General features: G+C 32.4%; 1 protein-coding gene and 1 long non-coding RNA gene across 6 annotated transcripts in view; both read left to right on the forward strand.

Annotated features, from left to right (window-relative positions):
- The window catches only part of LOC123541913 (neuronal calcium sensor 1-like), a 58,479-nt gene extending 33,461 nt beyond the window's left edge, over positions 1 to 25,018 (forward strand). For all 5 annotated transcript variants that reach the window (XM_045327632.2, XM_053524425.1, XM_045327700.2 and 2 more), the window contains exons 3-9: positions 18,518 to 18,542; positions 19,732 to 19,780; positions 20,389 to 20,478; positions 20,836 to 20,914; positions 21,543 to 21,631; positions 21,938 to 22,015; positions 22,533 to 25,018. In XM_045327632.2, the coding sequence (XP_045183567.1) occupies positions 18,518 to 18,542; positions 19,732 to 19,780; positions 20,389 to 20,478; positions 20,836 to 20,914; positions 21,543 to 21,631; positions 21,938 to 22,015; positions 22,533 to 22,640 (518 nt within the window). In that variant the 3' untranslated portion in view covers positions 22,641 to 25,018. The remainder of the gene's footprint in view (positions 1 to 18,517; positions 18,543 to 19,731; positions 19,781 to 20,388; positions 20,479 to 20,835; positions 20,915 to 21,542; positions 21,632 to 21,937; positions 22,016 to 22,532) is intronic.
- Positions 5,154 to 8,388, forward strand: LOC123549738 (uncharacterized). Its single transcript, XR_008367319.1, has 3 exons — positions 5,154 to 5,322; positions 6,167 to 6,277; positions 6,832 to 8,388. It is a non-coding gene; the product is annotated as an uncharacterized LOC123549738 (long non-coding RNA).
- Positions 25,019 to 25,371: the final 353 nt, after the last annotated feature.

The following is a 25,371-nucleotide window of genomic DNA, read 5'->3' on the forward strand; positions in this document are numbered from 1 at the left end:
CATGTTGAAACAGGTATACATTAAAAAAAATTATACAATGTGTATACTTTAATTTCGGCTTACATACTTGCGATGATCCTTCATGTATTACAGGCTAAGAGTAAACAACAGCAAAGTTTTGGAACACAAGCGAAGAGATCGTGAAATATCTCTTCTATTTCCATTTATAATAAAACCTAGAAATTGCACTGACGTAATTGATTATTTGTCGTAGAATTACTGTATTTCTGTGACTGCAAATATTTACGTGTTCAATCAATGTCGTCTGTTCCCGGAAAAAATGTTTTTCTTTTAAACATAATGAAAACTCAACATTTGTAGTAGTTTGTAAATTAATATGAATTTCACGAAACTGCAACTACAACCATACATTATTGTTAAGATTATTGTTAACATAGTGCATACACGGAGTGGCACCTGACGTCTTCCTCCAAAATCAAACTTGAAAGTCGCCGTATGACCTATCATTGTGTCGGTGCGACGTTAAACCCAACAAAAATAAAACAAACAAAAATTATATACACGTTTAAACGTAAAGTAACATTAATTTCCGTTCATATATGGGATGGTCACAAACAACGACTAAACAAGTTAACTCGTTATGAACATATCTTGTTTGTTTCAAACAGTCTCTTTGTACATATTTGATTATGGTTCCTCCATTGCCTAGAATGTTCTCTGTAACTTTTAAAGAATGTTAAGCGGACTAATATTTTCATACACAAATTAACATTTAGTAAAATAATTTTCAATCTCTGTCTAAATGTCAAGTACAATTTCTGCGAAAAATAATATAAAGAGATTTGATTGAAACAGTTCAATTTATAACCAATTTAGACGTGTAATAATGACATTTATGAAATAGGCGTTTGGTCAAATAAAAAAGTATCATTTTCAGCTAGTTAGAATGGACCAAAGTTTGGATGCCGACCCCTAACATGTTCCTTTGCGGAAGATATCCACTATTCAGAGCCAACTAAAACAGCTAAGTCCTGTTGGGATTTAAGATTAACATATCATAGATTCCTCCACCTGTTTCATATCTATGATCGCATAAGAAAAAACAATCTATGAGACCATTTCGCAGAATGGCAGCATTTAAAAAGAAATTGGACTGTGCCACTTTTCTGGTCAGCATATGAATAGATGTCTGAGTTGTTAAGTGTCAGATTAACTGGCATGTTTAAAAGGACGATGCAAAGCAAAGGTATCCTAATATCACTATTTGTCCCTTCTTACCTATCAGCGGGTACATTTAACAAAGCTTTATTATTCACCTTTCCTGTTCCTATTTCAACGAATATGCACAAGCCTAATTATGTTTTCCTCCGAAATGAGATTTATTACATACTCGTTTCTATTCCCCGTGAAGTTACGCTGGTACCGGAGACGTAATTTTTTTTCCATACACTGACGCCTGAATTTCATATCGGGTGCGTGACGTAATTCAATGTGTGTTGTTGCACTACTTTTTCTATTTAGTTCAGTATTGTCAATCCTATTCAGGCTGTTGAACATATTTATGATATTTACATAATATTTATACGTGTAGATGCATATGTAATAAAAAGGTTATAATCTTTGTATTGGGAAATATGCACTCGTTCTTCATAAGAATATTGCGCTCCTAAAGTTGTGCAATATTTCCGCTGAAGAACTCGTGCATATTTCCCGATACAAAGCTGATAACCTATAAATGTTGAATACTTGAACAAGTTTAAGGTCAGTATTATCAATTTACGCATGGTTATTTTTTTATCATTATTATAAACAAATAATTGCAATAACGGTAATTTTTCATAGAAGTACGTTTCCTGTCAAAACGATAACATGTCCGCTTGAACAGCTCCTGTAACGGGATCGTGTTATTCACCATTTTCTCAGTGATGAGAAAAACATAGATGAATGATAAATTTATGTAATTTAGTAATGTACCTTTCACCCCTGGAATATCCAGGACGATGTAACGTGAAGCTTTAGGTACTTATTGCAAAATTTGTAACGTAGTTATCATTTATAATTCTTCCAACAGAGACAGTCTAGTGAAGCCGAAAATCCTATATGAGTTCGTCGTTAGTTTGTGAAAAGAAAGCAAAACTACTCTATATAATACGTTGTGTATACGAATACTTTGTGTATGAATACTGAGTAGCATAAACGAAACAGAACCAAATTCCTATGACTTTTGCTTATATCTGACTCTCGGTTCCCAAAGAATGCAAACTAAGAAAGTTGTAATCCGTCCTATCACGAATAGTTTAAATGGGTGATAGACATTAGTAGTTTTATAGGACAGCGTTGTATAATAATTATTCTAATGGCCGTTTTGGAATATATTGCACACCACGGCTATTTTCAAAAAGCCCTTAATTTCACAATGCAAAAAATATATAGTGGCACCACCCTTCTTAAATAATGTACTGTATATTGTATGTAACTCAGTCAAAATGCTTTAAGTTTTTAAGTACGCAAAACGAATGTAAACGTTATCACCCTGCATGTCTGGATACATCAGCAGTATCCGATTTAATAATAAGATGTTACCACCCGTTTTCCTTACTAATTGTACATTAGAAATCTGTCTTTTTCTACCTAATAGTATGTTTAATTCAATTGTAAAAAGACAGCATGGAAAACAGATGCCTGCTCTGCTAAACTATATGGTCTGCATTATGTTTTCAAGTTTTAACTGTTAAAGGTTTTTGGAGGACCCCATATCTAGATCATTTTAATTTTTGACGTGTAATGTTTATGAAATCCAAAGCTTTGTGGAGGGAGTCAATGCATAGAAATGAACTTGAACACTACGCCAAACGATTCAAGTACAATTAGAAAGGTAGACTAGGAATTATTTCATATATCAACATGATTTGTTGCATATAAATTTATAATATTTATAATCATGCACTTGAATTTTCACACCCGTCAATTACATAAATGACATATAAAATGCATTCTGTTTATTTAACCCTTACCCTGCTAAATTTCTATAATGGACTGGTCCATCTTTCAATTTGGGCAGTACCATTTATCATTTGAAGGGGAGTTTACTGAAAATTACTGACTGAATAGCGAACAGTGCAGACCATGATCAGACTGCACGGATGTGCAGGCTGATCTTGGTCTGCACTGGTCGCAAAGGCAGAATCATCTGCCGCCAGCAGGCTAAGGGTTAAAAAGATAATTCATTGTGTAATTTAAAATTCTTAGTATATTAAAATTTATAATATCATCTTTTGACAGGCTTTCTTACTATATTGACATTCTTTTAAATCGTTTTTTTCTATTACAAACATTTGATAATGTGCTATTTTTGTTACCCTCCAAGCCGTTATACAGCATTATTGAACTTATAATTGTATGTCGTAAGTGTATGAACATCTGAATTATCTGCAAAGTAGACTTAGCAGATTTTCATCTCTCTCCAACCCCCTAGGAAATAACTGGCTAGATATTTATTCGCTATAAGACAGATATAACTATGTGACTGTTACATTTATTCAGCCATTGTTTATTGTGATGTAAAATATGGTTTCTATGAGGAATTATCTTCGATCGGAGAATTTCTAAATGATGTTTGTAATTAGAGATTAGTCTGGAAAACGAAAATGATTTTTTATTTTCAGCTCTTACATAGAATCTAATTAATCGCATTTTCAAAATGAATTACCTATAGAACTGGGTGCGATTCATACAGTGGGTGATTACACATCTGACTGGTAACAATGAGTAACATTTTAATCTTCTGCTCAAACTACTGCACTGGAAACAGTTATTTGACATCGTTTTTATAAATATTACAAGATATTCTTGACGATTGGTCACGTTTTAAGGTCATGATTAAATTAGTGATGCGTCCTCCTGGTGGTGCAAGACCTCCTTTGACGTATATGGCCCGGCTTTGCAGAGCTTACGTTGTCATTTTTCAAGCGGACTTACCATACTAAAGCAAATTCGTAGATGCAAATAGATAATATAGAGCATACGTTACTGATCGGTAAGGAAGAACTTTGTAACGATCTTTTCCGAGCTGATAATTCTATGAACTATACAACAAGAACTACAGTACAATAATATAATAAATTTTCCTCAGGCTACCTGTCTAGTGATTAGATACCAGCGATTTCAGAAATGATTAGAATGCTTTTAAGGATCATGAACCCAGAAGAATTAAAGCTGTCTATCAATCAAAATCTACCAAAGCACACTTTACTATCTAAACCCTTATGTAAGTATATAGGTCTCCGTCTCCAAGACATCGGCGAGAAACCATTTCAGACACTTATAAGTATACAACAGCTACGAGCAAGGCTGCTGGCTAATATCAGCTATTTCCTTCTCCGGACACCGAATATGGTTCTGAACAAGCTCAATCAAACCGAGCCTGCAACATTTTCAATTATGACGTGTTGGGCGACCTGTGGTTTTCCACTTTTTTTTATTTCATTTCTATGATAATCGGAGTGTTTCGTTCAGAAAAAAAAGTTATCGCAATTGTTTTCCATATATCCAAGGGAAGTAATCCTGATCGATTGACTATTTGCATTAAGGGATGAAAAGAGTTGTTCCGTCCAATACGAAAAAATATAGATGTTTTGAAATCGAACCCGGTGCACTAAGTATGTCTTTCGTGGACTGTAGGTTGTTGATATCTTTATATACTTTAAAATGACCGTGGGTAATTTTAAAATCATACAATAAAAATCATACATAGTTACAATACTGTTTACTATTATATCGTCACGTGATAGAAATACAATCTATTTAATATGTGTTTAATTGAAATAGGTATGAAACAAAGAAGATCATCCATTTGCATTGTTTTACAATGCAAAACAATACTATCAACAAAAGAATACTTTTATTAATACAATTAGCTATAAAGCTTCGTCTGCAAAGACATTTTAGTATTTCCCTTCGAAAGTTGTTGCTTTAAAAATATTTTCCCGAGAATATATGTGTCGCGCCATGAGATTTTTGGCCCAAATGCCGCGTTACGTCATTCGAGAAAAACCCGATTAAAGTTACGTCACAAAAATGAGTGGAGTTCAACACGTTTTCGCGTCAATTAATGCATTTTATCAATTAACACTATATTATTGGGACGATAAATGAATGAAGAGACAAACGTCATTTACCAAGCAGGTATTGTAACAGTTCCGTGTTTTGACATTTCGTTTCATTATCAAATAATTGACAATTTATCACCCTTTGTATCAACAAGCCATTTGTAAACATGAAAGGTCGTGTGAAAGGAAATTTTAAACAGTAATTTGACGATTGATTTAAAAGGGATAATAAATGTCATTGAGCGATTTACTGGTAAGTAGTAATATTTACACAATATGTAGAGTTTTAAAATATTAATTAAATCCATATTGACCGTTTTGTCCTTCGAAAATATCCCGGAATTGTCATCTGGGCTTTAACACATTTTACCCCCCTTCTCCATTCCACAACTGGGTTACCTCAAATCACCCCCCTTCCCATCAGCTTCCTCCAAATACCTCCCCTCTCTTTCCCACCCATTGTCATATGAAATACACCCTTCCTTAGCTTGAGAACTGCTTCCACACTACATTTATAAACTAAATACACCCCTCTCCCCCCCCCCCCATACCCTCCAAATAAGGGGGAGTGTGTGTGTGGGGGGGGGGGGCATTCAGGAAGCTTACTTTTTTCCACAACAGTTCTCACTCTTATTTCTGATCAGTGTGTCAGTATGAAAGACCAGTATGTCAAAAGTCACAGCCTTATCCATATTTATGTAGTGACTTACAGGAACAGTTGTCAGTTTAAATAAATTATTTCTTATTCATGTCAAACTCACTTCAATTAAAAAAGTATAAAGAATAGCTGTTTGTTTTTATTTTGTATAAAACAGATGCTCAATAGCTTTTTATGTAAGTTTGCATTCAGTTCACTTGGCCATGATTGTTGGATTCCTCACCACTACATAATGTTCTTTACAAGTTACAAACAACTTCTACACATTAAATGAATATTTTTTAAACTTTAAAGACATTTTGTTAAGAAAGTCATGCTTTTGATTGAAACATATTACACTCATAGTATAAATCTTTGTGTTCTGTGTCCTGAGGTAACTAGCTAGGCCATCTTTATCTCACATTTCAGCTTTTTTTTTAAGTATTTTTTAATTTTACAGATCAACTATTGATGAACTACTGAGAAACATCTGGCATATTGCTATGACCTTAAACAAAAAAAAGGAATTCTCAAGGCATGCCTACATACCACATGTTGGAAGAGTTTGTGGGTTTGTAATTTTCTGCATTTTTGCAGTTTTTCTATTGTAAGAAAGATAAATACATCTTAAGAATATATACAAAAAATAAATTCCTCTTAAAATAAGTACAAGTAGATTTATCCAAGTTAAATAAATCTTAAAATATCATACACATAAATGATCTGATTGTATTAATAGCATTTTGAAAGAAATCATTACTAGTCTAATAGATTCATTCAACAAACATATCTAGCATAAAAAGAGGAGAGTGGGGAAATATGCATAATGATTGAATATCATTATACATGTATTTTCCTAAGAAACTGTTGCAGTATTTGAGTATTCATTTAGTTAGACTGAATGAATTAATTCTTTTAAGTGTATGTCTACTAGTATGTCAGAAGATTAGCTAGTTTTTTGTATTCTTGAAAATTATGAGATTGATGGATAGATGGGTACTTAGTAGTCATGCTTTTATGTAGATTACACAAAAGACACTTTTATTTTTTAAAAATGCTTCACAGTATTCTATTCTGTAACTTTCTACTTAAAGGTACTAATACTAATGTATTTTTGTTTTGCAGAATGACTGAAGGAAGAAAGAATTTCCAGCCAGAAAAATAAAATTCTTTATGAATTTGTGAATGGAAATGAAACCCAAGGAACTAATATATTTGCTTACCATCCAGTTGAAAGTATGCCAATGGAATAAAGTGCAACTGTCAAAGAAGTGCACAAAATAAGGTCATGTTTTCTGCAAAAGTTCACCAAGCTGATTCAAACTACAAATGGGAGTCAAGAAAAAAGTAAAACTAACTGAACTGCCACAGTTCAACTGTGAGAAATGTTTGGTAAAAGTTTGTTTTGTTGTCAGAACAGCAGTGAAGTGGTTAGAGTAAAACTGTCTTCATTGTTTAAGCAATACAGATTTTTTTAAAAAACAAACTCCATGCATAATATATCTTGAGTGCTCTTTTTTTATTTAAATAATCATACAGTTTCAAGAAATTTGACAATAAATGCTATCTTTAATTTTATAAGAAAATAGTGCATTGTTGCCATGGTATTAAACATTAATCTGACTATAAATTATTGTAAAACATCTTTCATGTTTATATGTTCTATTTGTTAAAAAAATAATGTAAGGTCATATTCTTTTCTAAGTAATAACTGCATCAACAAAACATTAAGTTATCTTTGAATCTGCCTTAAACTAGCAAGAGTTGTGTCGTGTGTATCAGAAAATTATGTATATCCCAAACAGTGTCACATCAATTTACATGAAATGAGGTTTTCTTACTTTTGAATATGAAATTAGACAGCTTTCAATGTAAATAGTATTTTGAAAAACACTTTAACATATTCAATTATTTCAAGAACTTGATAGAAATGGTACTTTTGGTAAGAAAATACACCATGGTTGCTATGGTAACGAGTCACTGATCAGTGTGACATCTGTACTACTACTTTAAGCAAAATCAGTTTTAATATTTCTAATAATTATATCTTTTTGCCTGATTTTCTGTCTAACAGTTACAAAGAAATATGTCAATGTGTCAAGTGTTCTAACAACAAGGTTAATTTGTCATAGTTTTGTCATGTTATCTAACCCGTAATCCAGTAAATCTATTTTTGTACAAAAGAAAGCCATATTAAGATTTTTGCAAAAAAACTGTTATCTTTAAACTCTGTCTGTACACTGAAAAATGTTGACGGTATATTAACTTCACTTTCTTGATGTAAATTTTGGCTGGATTTATCAAGGAACTATTCAAATTGGATTTAACAACTGTGTTGCCATGGAAACGATTTTAAGGGGAAAATAATATATGCTTATATAAAAAAATGAAACAGAAAGAAATAAATTTAATAAACTGTATGTTATGTTTGATATTTCATTATGTATTTTTTTTCCATATTATTTTAAGAAGGCGTCTGAATTAAGATATTCTGCCTCTATTTTGATACATTTAGACGAAAATATGGTGTCCGAAAGGCGGTAATTTCTCCATAACAACGGCTGATTTCTGTTGTCTAATAGCAGATTTTTACTTGGAACATGACAATCTGTCAGATTACCTGAAAACCCCATTTTCGACCAAAATCGCATTTGGGCCAAAAATCTCATGGCCTGACACATATTTTAACATTGCGGTTACAGACAAATATTGAAACTATAAAAATTATTTCAAATTGAATGAAACTTTGTAATTTCTTCCATGCGTACAACATTGAAAATGTTTGGTATTGAGAACATTTGTACACTCTTTCTTGTAGTCTGACAAAATAAGAAAGCTGCATGCAAATCAAGAAAGTAATCCTTTACAGTTTTCTTTATCTTTCATTATCAATAGTGCTTTAACAGACGCTAATTTATTGATGTGTGATGTAACCATTTAAGAGCATGACAGTAATTATTTGTCTTTGCCAACTGCCAAAGTAAGTAAGATAAATCTATTTTAGTCTTTTTCATTGCATTTCCTTAAAGTATGACGTGCACATATTTACGCATTTTCCTATCGCCGCGTGGAATAATGTATCAGTGTCTGTGTTGCCTGTTTTTGCAAGGCATTTGTCTTTATCTATTCCGGACGTTTTCACAGATTGCACATATAAAATTAGTATAACGATCTTATATTCCGCCTTTAAAGCGTATGTTATGATAGATATGCGTGTCAACTTTGGCGCAGTGATTCATCGTAGGGTGTTTTTCTTGTCTTCTGTATCATAACCATTTGATTCCCCCAGTACAGCTTTATTGTGTCTTATGTCTTATTTATTATTAAGAAAAAAAGTTATTTGACAACATAAAAACCTTTATTATTTATGATCGTGATAAACAGCGTAGAAGAATCTCAATCTCATATACTCAAAACAACGTGAGCACAAAAGCTTTAATGGCTATATTTCACTCCCATGACGTCAAAAAGGGAAATAGAAAACGTTTCCACATATTTTATGGACATTAAAATCCTTGTCATATGTATGTCACAGTTACAAAAGTGCTTTGTATCTACTAAGTATAGTCGCATAATACATACATACAAGGAAACGCAAACGTGGGCTGAAACATATATATATATGCTTTGTAAAATGGTATTGTCGTGTTTGTGTGCGATTTTTTTCTCAAGTATAATGTCATTTTTGTACATTTCCGATGATTAACGCGCACATTATTCTTGCAACAGAAATAGCAATAGCTTTAATGTATTGAACTAGCAAAAGGGTAGCAGAATCAGTTATTTAACGAAAAGTATAATCTGCAGAAGCAAACAAAAACGCGTATAACATTTTGATTTCACTTTTAAAAGAATATTGATTATTATGAGGAGTTTTTTTTTGTATTAGCCACTCTGCTAAATCATGATTTGTTTCCACTTCTTTTCTTTTATACAGGGTTTTTAGGTTGAGACCTAAGCATTTTATGATACATTTCATAAATTAATACACTGTGAATGTCTGGAAGTCGGATGGTTCTTTCAGAGTTTAGCCAGATTTAGTGCCGTTTAGGGAACGGCAACTTCCAATACAACCAGTTACCATTTATCTTAGTTCCGTTTCCCCTCATTTTGTCTCTCTTTTGTTTTATACGCAATTTCAATGACGTCTTTCCCTTGTCATAAACAATTCATTTGCTACTTCCCCGTTTTGCTCTTGTTACTATATGTTTTTTCATACATTTTCTTTCTATCAAGCTTTTATGTTTGTTGATGTGATATAGCGTTCCCTTATTGCTATGTGGTACTTGATAGATAATTGAAAGTAAGAGTTTTTGTAACATGTAAAGCTGCGTTCGAAAATTATACGACATATTGTTTTATCACGTTATTTTCTCGGACACAACAATTCTTATCAAATATTATAATTTAGTTATTTTCATTCAAATATAGAGTACACCTTTTATACTCTATTGAAAAACAAAAGATCTGACACATGCCTTTTATACTAGATTATCATGTAATGCAGATTTCAAAAAAGTAATTGAAAGAAAAAAACATTCCCCATTAAAGCTCCACTGTCAGTGCCTAATGTTTTGTCTTCAATTTCTCTCGTTTGGGCTTTACATGAGATAGTATTAAAGGAAACTTTTCAACCAAAACTCTGTGTCAGGTTTGTTACTCTGGCGTAACTTTAACGTAAATATCGACTTTTACGTTCACATGATCTTCACAAACTTTGCTTCTCTTAAAAAGTTTATGTGAAAATATGATGAGTAATAGGCAAACCGATATTTGTTGACTGAAAAAAAAAAACGATTTAGAAAAAGAACAGAATGACGGTCCCGGAAATGGGCGTCAATAGGATTGTTTGAAGGTTTGCAGAAAAAATATAGAAATGTCAAAAATGTAAAATAATTAAATGGGGGGGGGGGGGGGGGGGGGGGGGGGGGGGGGGATATATTGAACTTTATTCCAAACAAACTGTCGGAACGGAACCCTATAACTTCAAATTAGGCGCATTCGACCTAGAGAATATGGAGCACTTATTCAGTTAAAGATGTTTTTTTCACAATTATTTCTAGCGGACAGATTTTTGTATTATTTTGCATATTTATAGATTGATGTACCTCAGGTTAAAATAGAAAATAAAAACAATAGGTGCTGATATTATTGCTTTTACATCACAATTAATAAAACCAACTATGAATAACAAAGAAGCAACATGTAGCTATATCATTAAAGAAAAAGTGTTCTTGAGAAATGTCGAAATTATCTGAAACTAAAAAAAGGCAATTCCTAAAATATTAAAAAAAATAGCGGACAAAATTTTAAAGTTTGCGTACATGTATACGCAAATTAGTGTAAATACCTTCGATATTGTGACTATTTCCATTCAATTGCTTTATCTTGTATCACCACCGCAAAATAAAAAGAGACTCCAAAATAAGCCTGTTTCGTATCGAACTTGTAGAATAAAAATTGGTAGATTACACCTTTTCATAAAACAGCTGGGAACGCTTCTTTCATCATACAGCACATTTACATGAGAAACGCTTTTTTATGTTTTGACGCTATCAAATAGGTTTATTGATCATCGAGCGCCTTTTGTCTGTATTTTATAAAGATTGTTTTTGTTACAGGCATGTGGAATGAAACGTTGTGTAGATCTAAGTAAATCACAAACAGGATGCTTTCAGATTAAACGTGAATTTGTTCTGCTGTGAAATCCTGATTTCATAAGAAATTGCACTTTTGCTCATCTTGCATGCCTTTTGTACACAAATACTGGCATAATCTTTAATGACTGTATGCACGCCAAAAGCAATTAAGTGAAGAGGTGTTTAATGTTGCATAGTAGTAGTGTAGTCATAGAAGAAAATATTGGATTAGAAGTCTTGCTAAACTCTATGGTTTAGGCAACAATGTACCGGAGAAAACAATATTTTTCTTGCGGTCGCCATACTCAGTCTGTTACACATCTACTTTAAGTCTACTATGTACACATTTCAGTAAGATTCATTAATAAAATGGTTTTGTGAAAAAGTATTATCTGTTCTTAATATAATACTGTCGCTGATATTTAAAACGCGGTTGCTATGGCAAAAATGTTATAAGAATAGACGCGGGATTGGTTTAGTAATAAATACTGGTGTATGATGTCATATTGTTATTTGTTAAACGTCTATAATTATATGTAACAATAAAAGGTAATGGCAGACTTTCAGGAAGAATAGAGCACCTCCCCCCCCACCCCCCACCCCCACGCAAAAAAACAACAAAACAACACAGTCATAGAGCCATGCAAAGAAGGTGCGCAACAAAAAAATCTGTGACGGAAAATTATAGCAGACACGTTGCTTCAAAATCCAACAATAAATACATTTTAATTATTATAATATGCAAAATATAAAAGTGGATAAGGGTGGGGGTATTTTGGAATAGTTGAAAGGATAAATATTTAATAGGAATTCCTCGCTCTACAACAACAGTCTCCCTACATTGCAAACCACAGCCGCACACGCACACAAGACAAACACCCAGAAAACTAACAGACACTAAGGCAGATATTTTTCCATCATGTTACCTCCTCGATTATTCCATTCCTCATTTTCTGTATAATAGTGAAACGGCCCTGTCTGAGCCCATAAACTTTTAAGTCCAAAAATTTACCATGAAAGTTTTCCCCTATTTCTTTCTCCTTGCAGATATCCTGGAAAAACCACATGTAATCGATAATGCTCATTCATCTTTATATGTCAGCCAAATAAGTATTCATGGCTCCCAGTAGTTTACTTAATATTTACAAATAAGTGCCGAATTTCCTAGAATGTTCGCTCCTTGTCCGCCATTTTGTATCCGGTCATGGAGGCTGCCATACTGGCGTAACCCGGCAACCCTCAGCCAATCAAACGAGCAATAGTGAGCCAAAACGTTCTAAGCATAATTTGACCAATCAAATTAGCTCGTAGGCACCGAACTTTGGCTCATTTGGTCCTAAATATTCAAATTAGCTCAGTAAGTCACTTCTGGACATCCCCTTGACCATAGCAGCCGCTCTTTTCGTCAGGTAGAATTTCCTTGTATTATTTACGGTCTGTCACTGTATATATATTAATATTACCGTTTCCGTTATAATAAAAGCCCTCAAGTGCGTTTACTATTAAACTTGAATTTCCCGTTTAACCTAAGGGTTACTCATTAAAGAAGCCAGAGTGCTTATAAAGGAGTTATTAGTTTGTACATTAAAGGTATATTAATACGATAAAGGCCTGCGAGGCGATAAAGGTATTTTATACATGAATTACCCTTAGGTTAAACGGGAAATTCAAGTTTAATAGTAAACGCACTTGAGTGCTTTTATTATAACGGAAACGGTAATATTAATATATATACAGTGACAGACCGTAAATAATACAAGGAAATTCTACCTGACGAAAAGAGCGGCTGCTATGGTCAAGGGAATGTCCAGAAGTGACTTACTGAGCTAATTTGAATATTTAGGACCAAATGAGCCAAAGTTCGGTGCCTACGAGCTAATTTGATTGGTCAAATTACGCTCAGAACGTTTTGGCTCACTATTGCTCGTTTGATTGGCTGAGGGTTGCCGGGTTACGCCACTATGGCAGCCTCCATGACCGGATACAAAATGGCGGACAAGGAGCGAACATTCTAGGAAATTCGGCACTTATTTGTAAATATTAAGTAAACTACTGGGAGCCATGAATACTTATTTGGCTGACATATAAAGATGAATGAGCATTATCGATTACATGTGGTTTTTCCAGGATATCTGCAAGGAGAAAGAAATAGGGGAAAACTTTCATGGTAAATGTTTGGACTTAAAAGTTTATGGGCTCAGACAGGGCCGTTTCAATATCAATAATCATCATTGTGTATTTTTAAGGATTGCGTGGCCAGAGAGGCATAAAAATGTACCGTTTCACGAGAAATCGATGCTAAATTGATAATTAATGATGGTGTGCAAGGTTTTATTTTTATTCGTAAAACGTCTAGCGAAGCGAATGAAAGAATTATCAATATCTTTGCAGACATTTCTTACAATAACCATCAATAAAATAAGTACAATATTCTTATATGATGGATGGATATATCTAAATGTACATTACCATTTTTCCTAGTATGGCTCGTGAAAATAGTGCTAATAAAGATCTCGTAGAATAAAAACTTCATACAAAAAGGAAAATACAACTATTTCTTTAATGAATTCCTTTCAAGGTATCAAAACATCTATTCTGGATGTGATAGTTTTACTTCCGAGTTTTTCAAAGTGTTTCGGGGGAAATTAGGGCATTTTGTTGTTAGAGCAATAAACTGTGCTTTTTTATCAAATGCTTTTTCAAAGAATATTAAGCTAGGAACCATAACTTGCATCCCAAAGGAGAATAAACCAAAACAATTTTTAAAAAATTGGAGACCAATAACACTCTTGAATGTACTATATAAACTGGCTTCTGGTAGCATCGCAAATAGGTTGAAAAAAGTGTTAAATGTACTAATTTCAAATGACCAGACAAGATTTGTTAAATGTCGTAATATTGGTGAAAACACCAGGTTACTATATGACATTATGCAATATACTGAAGCAAATGATATTCCAGGGCTACTTGTACTGATAGATTTCGAAAAGGCATTTGACTCAATATCCTTTAACTTTATTGAAAAAACGTTAGATTTCTTTAAATTTGGTAACATGATGAAGAAATGGATCAATATGTTCCTGTATAATGCAGAGGTTTGTGTACAACTGAATGGATTTTTATCAAATTTTTCCAAAGTTGAACGTGGCTGCAGACAAGGGGACCCAATTTCACCTTATATCTTTATTTTTTGTGCAGAAATTTTAGCTATGAAAATACGACAGTGTAGGGATGTTAAGGGAATACAGATTGAAGGTGAAGAATATAAGATTTCTCAGTTTGCTGACGATACTTCTATACTACTAGATGGAACTGACAGGTCTCTGAACTCTACCTTGAATCTGTTAGATAGATTTTCATTGATATCTGGTCTAAAGATAAACTATGACAAGACAAAAATCATTTAGATAGGCTCCCTCAAATATAGTACTAGGTCAATTAAACCCCATGGAAACTATCGTGGGGGGATACTCAATTTAAAGTGCTCGGCCAAGTTTTTGATGTTGATCTAAACAGAATGTATGACTTAAACTTTAAAGAAAGATTAAGTAAATTGAAAAATAGTATTACATACTGTAAAATACGTAAATTAACACCAATAGGTAGAATAACAGTTGTCAAGGCAATGTTACTTCCTCTGTTGACAAATCTGTTTATAAGTCTGCCAACTCCTGCTAAGAATTTTATCAAGAATCTTACTGATATGCTAAATGAATTTGTCTGGAATGGTAAAAATAAAATAAAGAATACAGTGTTTATCAAAGACTACACTGAAGGCGGACTAAAAATGATCGATATTCCAAGTTACATATATAGTCTAAAAATTAAATGGCTAAGAAATTATGTTTGTAATAGCAAGAGTAAATGTTATAATTTGGTAAGATCAATATTTGATATGGAGAAACTTTTTAATTGAGGCAAAATATAAGCCCAATTAAAAATACCTTCTGGATAGATGTACTGAAGGCTTACATTTGTTACATGGATAAGCTGCCTATTGTTAATACAGCACAGTTACTTAATATGCCACTTTGTTATAATAACAACTTTTGTGTAAATAGAAAGCATATCTACATATCTTCATTGTATTCAATGGGATAAGATTTGTAAATGACATAATTGATGATGATGGAAAGTTTCTAGACCTTAACCATTTACAAGAAGTAACTGGAAGGCCGCTTAATTTCCTCCATTATTTTGGCTTACGAAATGCTGTTACTAGTTATATTAAAAAAATAAAAATACCATTATAAAAAAAAAAAAACTCTTAAATCCAAAAATTAATTGTTATATGCATCCCATTCTTTTAAAGACAGATATCAATAAATTTTTATACAAAAATTTACCAAAAATGAAAATATACCAACAAGTCAAACGAAGTGGGACTGCTTAAGTGAAAATAGTATAAACTGGAACCTAATGTATAGTTATGTTTTTAAGTGTACAAGAGATACATACATACAGTGGTTACAAACAAGAATAATACATAGAATTTTAGCAACAAACTCCCTACTGTTTCAAATGAAAATTAAGAATAATAATTTGTGCACTTTTTGTCAGAGCCAGGAGGAAACTTTAATCCATCTCTTTTGGGAATGTTCAAAGGTTAAGCCAGTCATACAATATATAATAAATGAACTTGAACATTTTGACCCATATTGTGAAATAAGTAAGTTTACTGTTTTGTTGGGATCTGGGAGAAAAGACTACATGTTAGATGTTCTTTTTTGTAGAAACAAAAAAGTATATATACTTATGTAAACGGAACCAGGTTATGCCTAGCATCGTTGGTTTAAGAAATAGCCTTAAGTTTTCATGGGAGATATATCAAGCCTCAAATATGACTGATTTAGAATTTGACAGATGAGCAATTGTAAGACACTTTTTAGGTTAACTACATTTGAATGGTAAATTTTAAACTAAATAGTACTGAATATTGTACAATGGATATAAAACCAATATATTAAATAATTATGAAGAAACTTATCAACCTTTTACAGTAATTTGAAATTCTGTAGCATCCTTTATTCTTTGCACTGTATACAATATTTATATTTTTTGTAGTAATTTTTTGTGTGTCTGTTTTCTCGTTTGCTGTCTTCTGCACCATATAAAAGGGGGTATTGAATCTGTATAGTTACATATATGTTATATTGAATGTAGAGTACATGTAGTTCCTTGTTAAAATGTTAGTGTAGTCATTGAAAAGCCATAGAGCTTGTCTGAAATTATTTATATGTCTTATGAAATAAAAACATTATCCCCCTAAAAAAGATCTATTCACAACCCCACGTGTATTCAAAGCAAATGACTTGTTTTATTAACACATTTAAAGTTTCTATGTAAACATAGAAAATCAAGTACTAAATTTAATACAGATTTTGATGTAGATGATCAGTTAATAAGGCTTAGCAATGATATTTTTGCTGAAACATCAGTTTGTTATGGCAAGTAAGGTAGTGTCGCCTTGTGGAGATATCCTTTACTAACTCTGTCATGCTCTTTAGCACATGTCATGGATAAGGAGTGTGCCTAGTGCACAATTACCCAGTTTATACTCCCAAGTGATGCTTTTGCCAGTGACCGTTACAAGGTGTTGCTATACTGTGTCACGTAATTCGTGCTCTTCGTCCTCGATTTTCTTTATTTATATAGTTTTGTTAATAATTGATAAGGTTATCATTTACTTATTTATCAGATACTGATATAGGTTTTTAAAGAAGATGCAGTCTTTGAAAGTTTGAAAGTGACTTTGGGTACTTATCCTCAAATTGTTTTGTTAACATGCAATATTAAATCGAAATAGATGATCATGTCAGACTACTAGTCCAACCTGTTTTTCAATAATTTAGATTGGCAAGGAATACGCTTACCTTCGCCAAAAATGTCATATTGTGTTTAACAGTTGGCATTATAATTCAAGTATATAATTACAGCATGGTATATTGATCACAGCGTTACCGATGTGAACGCATATTATTTGTTTCGGGATGAACATAAACACATAACTGTCCTTGTTATTTTAGGATCAGATAGAAGTATGTTTAGATAACGCCCCTTCCCATAAGTCCGCTGCTGTTGCTGATCTTCAGAAGAACAAAATGTCCGTGTTATCCCACATGCATCGTTTTCACCATGTCGTGAAGCCATGCGACTTTTCGCTTCACCCTGACTCAGATAATCTATCTGGTAGACGTTTTTGCTCACGGTAACGATAAGGTCTGCAATGTGCCACTATATGTTCGGTATAACTAAACATGAATATGAAAATGCATTCGAAATTTTGATATAATGACTGAAACTTAAAAAACAACAAATAGGAATACTTTAAGGTATGAAAGTACTTTTAGGATCCTATAACATTTACTTATGAAACATCCCTATTAAAACTTTTGGACAGTTTTAGAGAAATGAATTACTAGAAATTAAAGAAATTAATGTCTTCGAAAATGGTTAGAGATCTTTGTTATATACGTTCTCTCAAAGATTGTAACCCAAACCTTCAGCGTCCGAATGAAATAGTCATCCTTTTCAATTAACGAGAAAGTTCTTTTCTAATTCCTGTGTTATAATAATCTAATCTCGGTCGCACTATTATTATTGATTGCAACTACAAGACACACGTGATTTGGAACTTATCTGTCATACATTTTATAGTGACATTGACAATACTTCTTTTGAATTATATAGTTTGTGATGTAAATAGAAGGAAAAGCTGTGATTTATGTCATTGATCTGCAAATTATATCATTTCAAACGGGATGTTTGAATACACCGCATATCAATAGCTGTAAGCCTTCTAAATTTTAAATTCGATCTTATGCTACCGTCATCAGAAGCGAATTATTTACATCTTATAATAAATCCGAGGCGTACTGAAGTCTACTTTACTTTAAGCTCATTTGGAAACCAAAGAAAAAACATTTTCATTTGGAATAACAATTACGATGTCGTGCTTTTTATAGCGTTGTATAAATTCATCAAGGTTTTGTTGCTGGTTAGATACGCTATAAACGTATCGCTTGTGCCAGAAGTATTTTCTGTACACCGTGATATCATATCTCGTCAAGCACATACCTTTTAATTAATGGTAACATCTAATTATCCTGCAGATGTAGGCTGTCTGCTTTAATATCGTAAAAATTAATTTTTGTTTGATTTTATTGTTTCAGTCACAGAAGAGGAAATACACCAGTGGTGAGAAAATATTCATATTCTTTTTATCTAGAAGTAATTATATATAAGTGGGGATATTTGAGGAGTGTGATACAAGTTTTCTTTGTTGATACTATATGTTTTGATTCTCCAAGATTTTATTGACTATATAACGATTGCAGTCTTTAACTGTCGAGTGGTGGCTGTAAAATGTCTACCCATAATTGGATTCACCCACCTGCTTTGCTAAGTAGGGAGAGCGTTGGTCTACTGATCGCGGGGTCGCGAGTCCGATCCCTGGGAGGAGTGTATGTTCTCCATGACGATTTGATAAAATATGTGTCTGAAATCATTCGTCCTCCACCTCTGATAATTCAGGAAGTTGGCAGTTACTTGCGGAAAACAGGTTTGTACTGGTACATAATCCAGGAACACTGGTTAGGTTAACTGCCCGCCATTACATGACTGAAATACTGTTGAAAAACGGCGTTAAACCCAAAACAAACAAAAATAATTGGACTCGGTGTTGATATATTTTCTGGACCTTCAGGATCATGGAGAACATTTATTTCTACTTTATTAGAATTCCGCTTAAGCTTGTGCTAGGGGACACGAGGGGTGATAAATTTTTCTTTACTCTTATGAACAGGCTCGAATGGAGTCTGTCGTTATTTTGTGTGGCTGCATTTTTCGCTTCCAAAGGATCTCTAACATGTTTTATTGAATGGATAAGTTTGGTAAGAAAACTTGCGATATAATTTTGTTTTGGATCCTGTAATTTTCTTCTTTTCACCCACTTGTTTTACGTTACAATCTTTTAGTTCCTTTGTCTCACCTTCTAGCCATATAATCTGGGCTGTGTAAATGATGTTCTTATTTAACTGAGAACGTACTCGTGCTTCAGGTATCATTGAAGTTGTTAATGTATGGTAATATCTGGCAGCTCATACCCGCTGACATTTTATCATTGCAAACCTCTTTCCAATCAAATATATCTAAAGAACTTACTGAAGACAAAATATATATTACAGAGACACATGCATTTAGAATACATAGATTAATCTAAGATTATAAACAAATTAGCCATGCTGGATATAGGTTTAAAGTGCACGTTTGATTAAATATAATTTACTATACACTTAAACAATACTAAGCATTCAAGCATCATTGCTTCCAGCGCATTGAAATTTATTCTTTGGATGCTTCCTCTGCAGTTTGTATTTTACTACAGGTATAAAGGTTTCATAAAGGATTGTCCTGATGGAAAACTCACTCTCGAGGTATGTTTCTTATCTGTAAAATAAGCAACAGGTGTCACAGGCATACACCCTAACCGTAATATCTCTTTGACAGACTATATAATACGTTTGCTTTTTACATATATAATGTTTTGCCAAGTTGTTAATGTGTAATTTGTTGAGAAATGATCAAGGAGTCTTTATCATATCTGGATTCCAAAATGATTAAAGTGTTGTCATAGCAACCAGCCAATCATTGCTTTCCACATGACATTATGTCAAATCTTTTAACAATAGTTTTGTCCATTAGAATTTAGCGTACTGGGACATATTTCAAAAAGGCTTCATGTGTCATACTGAGTATGAACACACATTTCTTTCAAAGCATATTATTTATGTTTTTCCGACCTATTTCAGAAAAAAAAAAACTTCGCTTTCATAGCATACACTTCCGTTTCTTAAACAATTGATCTTATGTAAACTTTATGATACATCATTCATTCTTTTTTGTTCTGCTAAGCTAATCAAAATGATTTTGATATATGTAGAATGCTGTCTGGAAGCTGTGTTCTTTGAAAGTGTCTTTTAATGTTTGTTTTCCTTGTTGTTGTTGTTTTCTTCATGATATTTTCAACATTTTTATTTTGCAGGGTTTCACGAAGATATACAAACAATTCTTCCCTTTTGGCGACCCCAGTAGATTTGCTACATTTGTGTTCAATGTTTTTGACAAAAACCATGTAAATATAGTTTAGATTTTCAAATATTGTCCTTTTCCTATACCATACTATATTTCTGACCATAAAATTTTTCCAAACGCACATTTAAGGAATGTGTTCAGTACTTTATCTATATCACATTTTATGACACTTTCCTTCTTACCTGTAGTAAGTTCTTATTCATAAATGTTACATATCAATGAATATATTATAATTGTTCATGTAACATAAATGTACATATTCGCAATAAATAATTTTAAATTAATAATGTTTTCCAAGATATGAAACCATTTTTTTTTCAGAAATTGTTTCAATGAAGTCAGCTTTGAAAACAAAACATTTTTGTCTGATGTTTTTGTAATTTGTTCGTATTTCCAGGATGGTTATATTGAATTCCATGAATTTTTACAAGCTCTTTCAGTAACGTCTAGGGGAAATGTAGAAGAAAAACTTCAATGTAAGTATATATTTGTATGATTTATCAGTAGTCTTTCTACTTTCAATTTTTAGTTTTACAGTAAACGAAGTCTCTGTAAATCTCCAGTATTAATCAAGACATTATTGGCAACTACTTTAATTATTCCTTTTTGTTCAGTTGCATTGTTATACATTTAACATTATTTTACTAGAAACATTGTTTCCTCAACTGATTGGTTGAAAAATAGACATTTAATGCTTGTTAACTCCATCACAGGTGAAATGTAAGAGAAGTTTCGGATATTTCAAATTTTACTATAGTTTACAATGTAATTTGTTTTTATAAAATGACAAGTAAGAGATTTTTATGATATATGCAAACTACATTTCCACTTTCAGTACATTTTACATCTAACATAGCCATGAAATTTGTTTATCTGCGGGTGTCTATAACTTATATTCTGGTACTTATAACATGAGTAAATGTTAAGTTCTGCTCAACCTACAGTAGAGAGCGTGGACGATAGCTTGCATTTTTACTACCGTCCATGAACAGGTTTAATCAAACCGAGCCTGCATTTCGTTTATGTCGTGTTCGGCGATCTGTGGTTGTCCATCTTTTCTATTTTAACTAATACTTACCAATTATTTAATATCCAATTTTTCAGGGGCATTCCGGTTATATGACTTAGATAGTGATGGTTACATAACAAAAGATGAACTAAGAGATATTGTAGAGTCTATATATAAGATGGTGGTAAATAGTTAAATTATATTCATTAGAAAATAATAGGGAGAGTTTAATAGTGTTTTTAACGGAATCTAGGTGTGCCTTGAAAATCGACAATTAAGAAATAAAAAAATGCACTGTTTACAATATACTTCTAAGCAAAATGTCTTTTACATCTGATAGAGATTTGGTAGTAAATGTAAAAAAGCTATAGATATGTGTCAATTATTACGTACATAAATGTTTGAAATAAAATACAAATATACCTTTTACATCTCACAGTGGTTTGAGTGACAATGAATACCTATATATCTGACTCTATGTACACTACAGGGAAATGCAGCGAAGCTACCGGAAGACGAAAATACACCAGATAAACGTGTCAACAGAATATTTGATGTAATGGATAAGGTTAGTAAGTTATGTACACTTAACAAAACATACATAGTGTTAAGGTGTTAGGAGCATCTGGTCTGACGAAATCAGGTGATTATAAATATGCATTACAAATATGAACTGCAATGAGGTCTATAGTCAACGTAGATCAGCTCCTTGAAAATGTAATTTCTTCGGTAAAATAATACGCTTGCAACTGATGTGATTGCGGATGTAAAAGCCTGATTAAGATTAACACAATTTCACCAATATGGTCAGAGTTTTGGAAAAGACTCCACAATTATTGCGAATATCTAGAATGATGAATTCGGAATAAACGTCGAATTAACACTGTAAAACGTGATTCTTTAAATTTCCTGTAAGTGACATTAAATCACTGGCTTTCTATATTGGTATGGAAAACAGTCGATCCCCTTGTCTTCATATTTTAAGAAAACATTTGGCAGAACAGACAACGATAGTAAAAGTTATTTTCATCAAATCAAATTGAATTCAGTTAGTACTTTCTTTTTTGTTTTTTTCTATGTTTCAGAATCATGACGACAAGTTAACATTTGAGGAATTTCTGGAGGGATCTAAGAAAGATCCTACCATTATACAAGCTTTAACAATTTACGACGGTTCACATGTTACAACGTGAAAATAAAAAGAATCCTTTTAACAATTTTATCGAAAGAAGAAAAGCTATTATCGTGCCAGTGTTAATAAAACTGCAAAGAGGTGAAATAAAATTTGGGATTTAACCTCCGATTACACTATTACTTGGTCCATTTTAGCTTTACAGCTTTGCAGAATCGGTGAACAGAGGTGATAAGATGAGAGGGAACACCTCTAACATGTTTTAGGTATTGCTCAGTATGATTAACTTACTTAAAACTGAGTGGAATGTCTAAAGTGTGTTGTGAACTTGAATTAGTGTAATTTCATTTTTAAAGCACTTCTTTTCCTTCAAAATAAATGACACTAGTTTCCTTAATCTTTCAACTTCAAACAAATATTCTTTTTATCTGAATGTATACAATATGCACTACTAAATTTGTCATATGATTTAATTTTTTGATTTATGTTATGCGCAGTATTAATTAGCACCAGTGATTTTAATTATGCCTTTGCTATTTGTTAACATTTCTTTGAATAATGATAATAATTCATGTGCGGGGAGGGAGAGGGCGGAGTTAGGCAAACTGTCAAGGCTTAATGTTTACGTATAAAGTTGTCTAGTGATGTAAATATATTACTTGTTCAGAAGAAATCTTTCCAGCTTTTGATCTTGGATACTATACGAAACTTTGGTGTAAACGTGATGTCGTAATGGATATTCAGTACATGTAATAAATTTTAGTTTCATCGTACTAACCAGAGACCTTTACTGGCCTCCAGACAGAACAACATATCAAAGGTATATAATTTGACCACCATCATGGAAGTTTGATTTCATGATCCATTTATAATAAAATAGGTATCTAGTAACTGTTACAATGACTTCGAATCTCTTCATTCTCGGAAAAAGGTTCCTCAAATGTATGCAGGTTGATGTATTCATATGCCGAATAGGACGGATTTCTTGGAGTCATGTAATATACTTCTATATTCATTAGTTATTATGTATATTCAGCCATGTTACTTTATATTTCACGCTTCTATATGAAATTTTGTAGTAATTGATAGTTTCTCAATAAAAGAAATTCTGTCCATCTTTACAACTTGCTCACGTTTTTATATATCAAATATGTAGTAACCATTCTTTACAGTCTTTAAATCAGTATAAAACTCTTTTTGATAAGCTTATGGAAGATTCTTTATATTCGCTGGCGAATTATTCAGTTCAAACTCACCTATATAACTTATCAGGCAGATTGATGTATATTGCCCATGTTCGCGTCTACGTTTTCAAATTCTGAAATTAATATTGAAATAATTGCAACATACCGTGATAGCAAAACGTCAAGTGCTTTAAGTCTCAAAAACTGTGTATTACTCGCTTAAACAATTCACTTTAATGTTTGTTTTGGATCCAGAATAACAAAACGGTTATTTCATATATATATATATTAAAATGACTGATACAGGTTACATAGTGGACAGAAATAGTAACCAAGCTTACGTTTTGATGACATAAAATTTCATGTTTTTTCAGTGAATTATCGAAATATTAGAGTAAAATATATTTGATGTTTTCAGTGATAAATATAAGATATATTTTCACTGGTGAGAAATTATAACACTGGTGTATTTAATTAAAACATGAAATAGAAAGAAAATTTGTTTATTTTACACGTAAGATCAAATATCTTCTACTCATGAACACCATATCTTTCATTTTCACCCGTGGCTATAACACTCGTGAAAATATTGCAACTGGTGTTCACTCGTGAAAGATATTTTAATCTTGCACTGAAACAAACAAGTGTTCTCTGTATATTTTTTTTAAGTAACAGTAATTTTGAAATATATGCAAGTATAGGATGAAATAAAATCATATATGAGATATATTATGGATAGACATTTTTTCGTTAGGAAAGCAATCGAAATGGCGTTCAAGTTTACTCCGATTTATATGTTTGATATTTGATTGTAACTTTTTAATATGTCATATTTTTCAATATATGATCATTATTTTTCAAATAATCACTTTTCTTAGGTCGATTAATTCTCATATCGAATCAACCCTGAGATCGAAAATTGTTTAAACTCGAAGTATATTTGTAGAAAGGGTTGCACACTTTTGCAGCAGTTGGTATTTTCCTAGTGTTGTGATCTTTAATTTAATTCAACGTCACTTTTTATGACGTGACAACAATATATGTTTTCTTTTACACTAAGCTCTCGAGATTATATGATATCTTTATCATTTCCCAAAAACAAATGAGTAGAATTATTCTTGTAACTGGACTACATGTATTTGTTATATTATGGGATTGACTTTGGAAGTAATAAAATAACATCTTTTCAAAGCTGTTACACGTGCACAAATAAAATATGTTCGCATTATCGAAATAAAACACATACAACACATTTTACCTTTGTTTTGTGTTAAATACTTCGAGTTTGCTGTAGATTATATTTATTAGATGTAGACACAGAAACATGAACTATTTTTAAACAAATATGGCTAATACTATTTATACCCGAGTGATTGACTGTTGAAAGAGAGGCTGGGTGCACACCATAAACCGGTTTAAGCTCTCCAGTGGTGTTTTTGCCACTGCCCGTTCCAAGGCGGTGCCCCCATTGTGTTTCTTTATTTGTTTGTTTTGTTCTCGTGTGATTGTTTCGTATGTGAGTATGTGTGTTAGAAGTGTGCACTCCTGCATGCTGTGGCCTTCGTTTTGGGGAGGCTGCGTTTTTGGAACATGGCATTCCCTGTTTGT

This window comes from Mercenaria mercenaria, chromosome 15, assembly GCF_021730395.1.
Source record: "Mercenaria mercenaria strain notata chromosome 15, MADL_Memer_1, whole genome shotgun sequence".
NCBI lineage: Eukaryota > Metazoa > Mollusca > Bivalvia > Venerida > Veneridae > Mercenaria > Mercenaria mercenaria.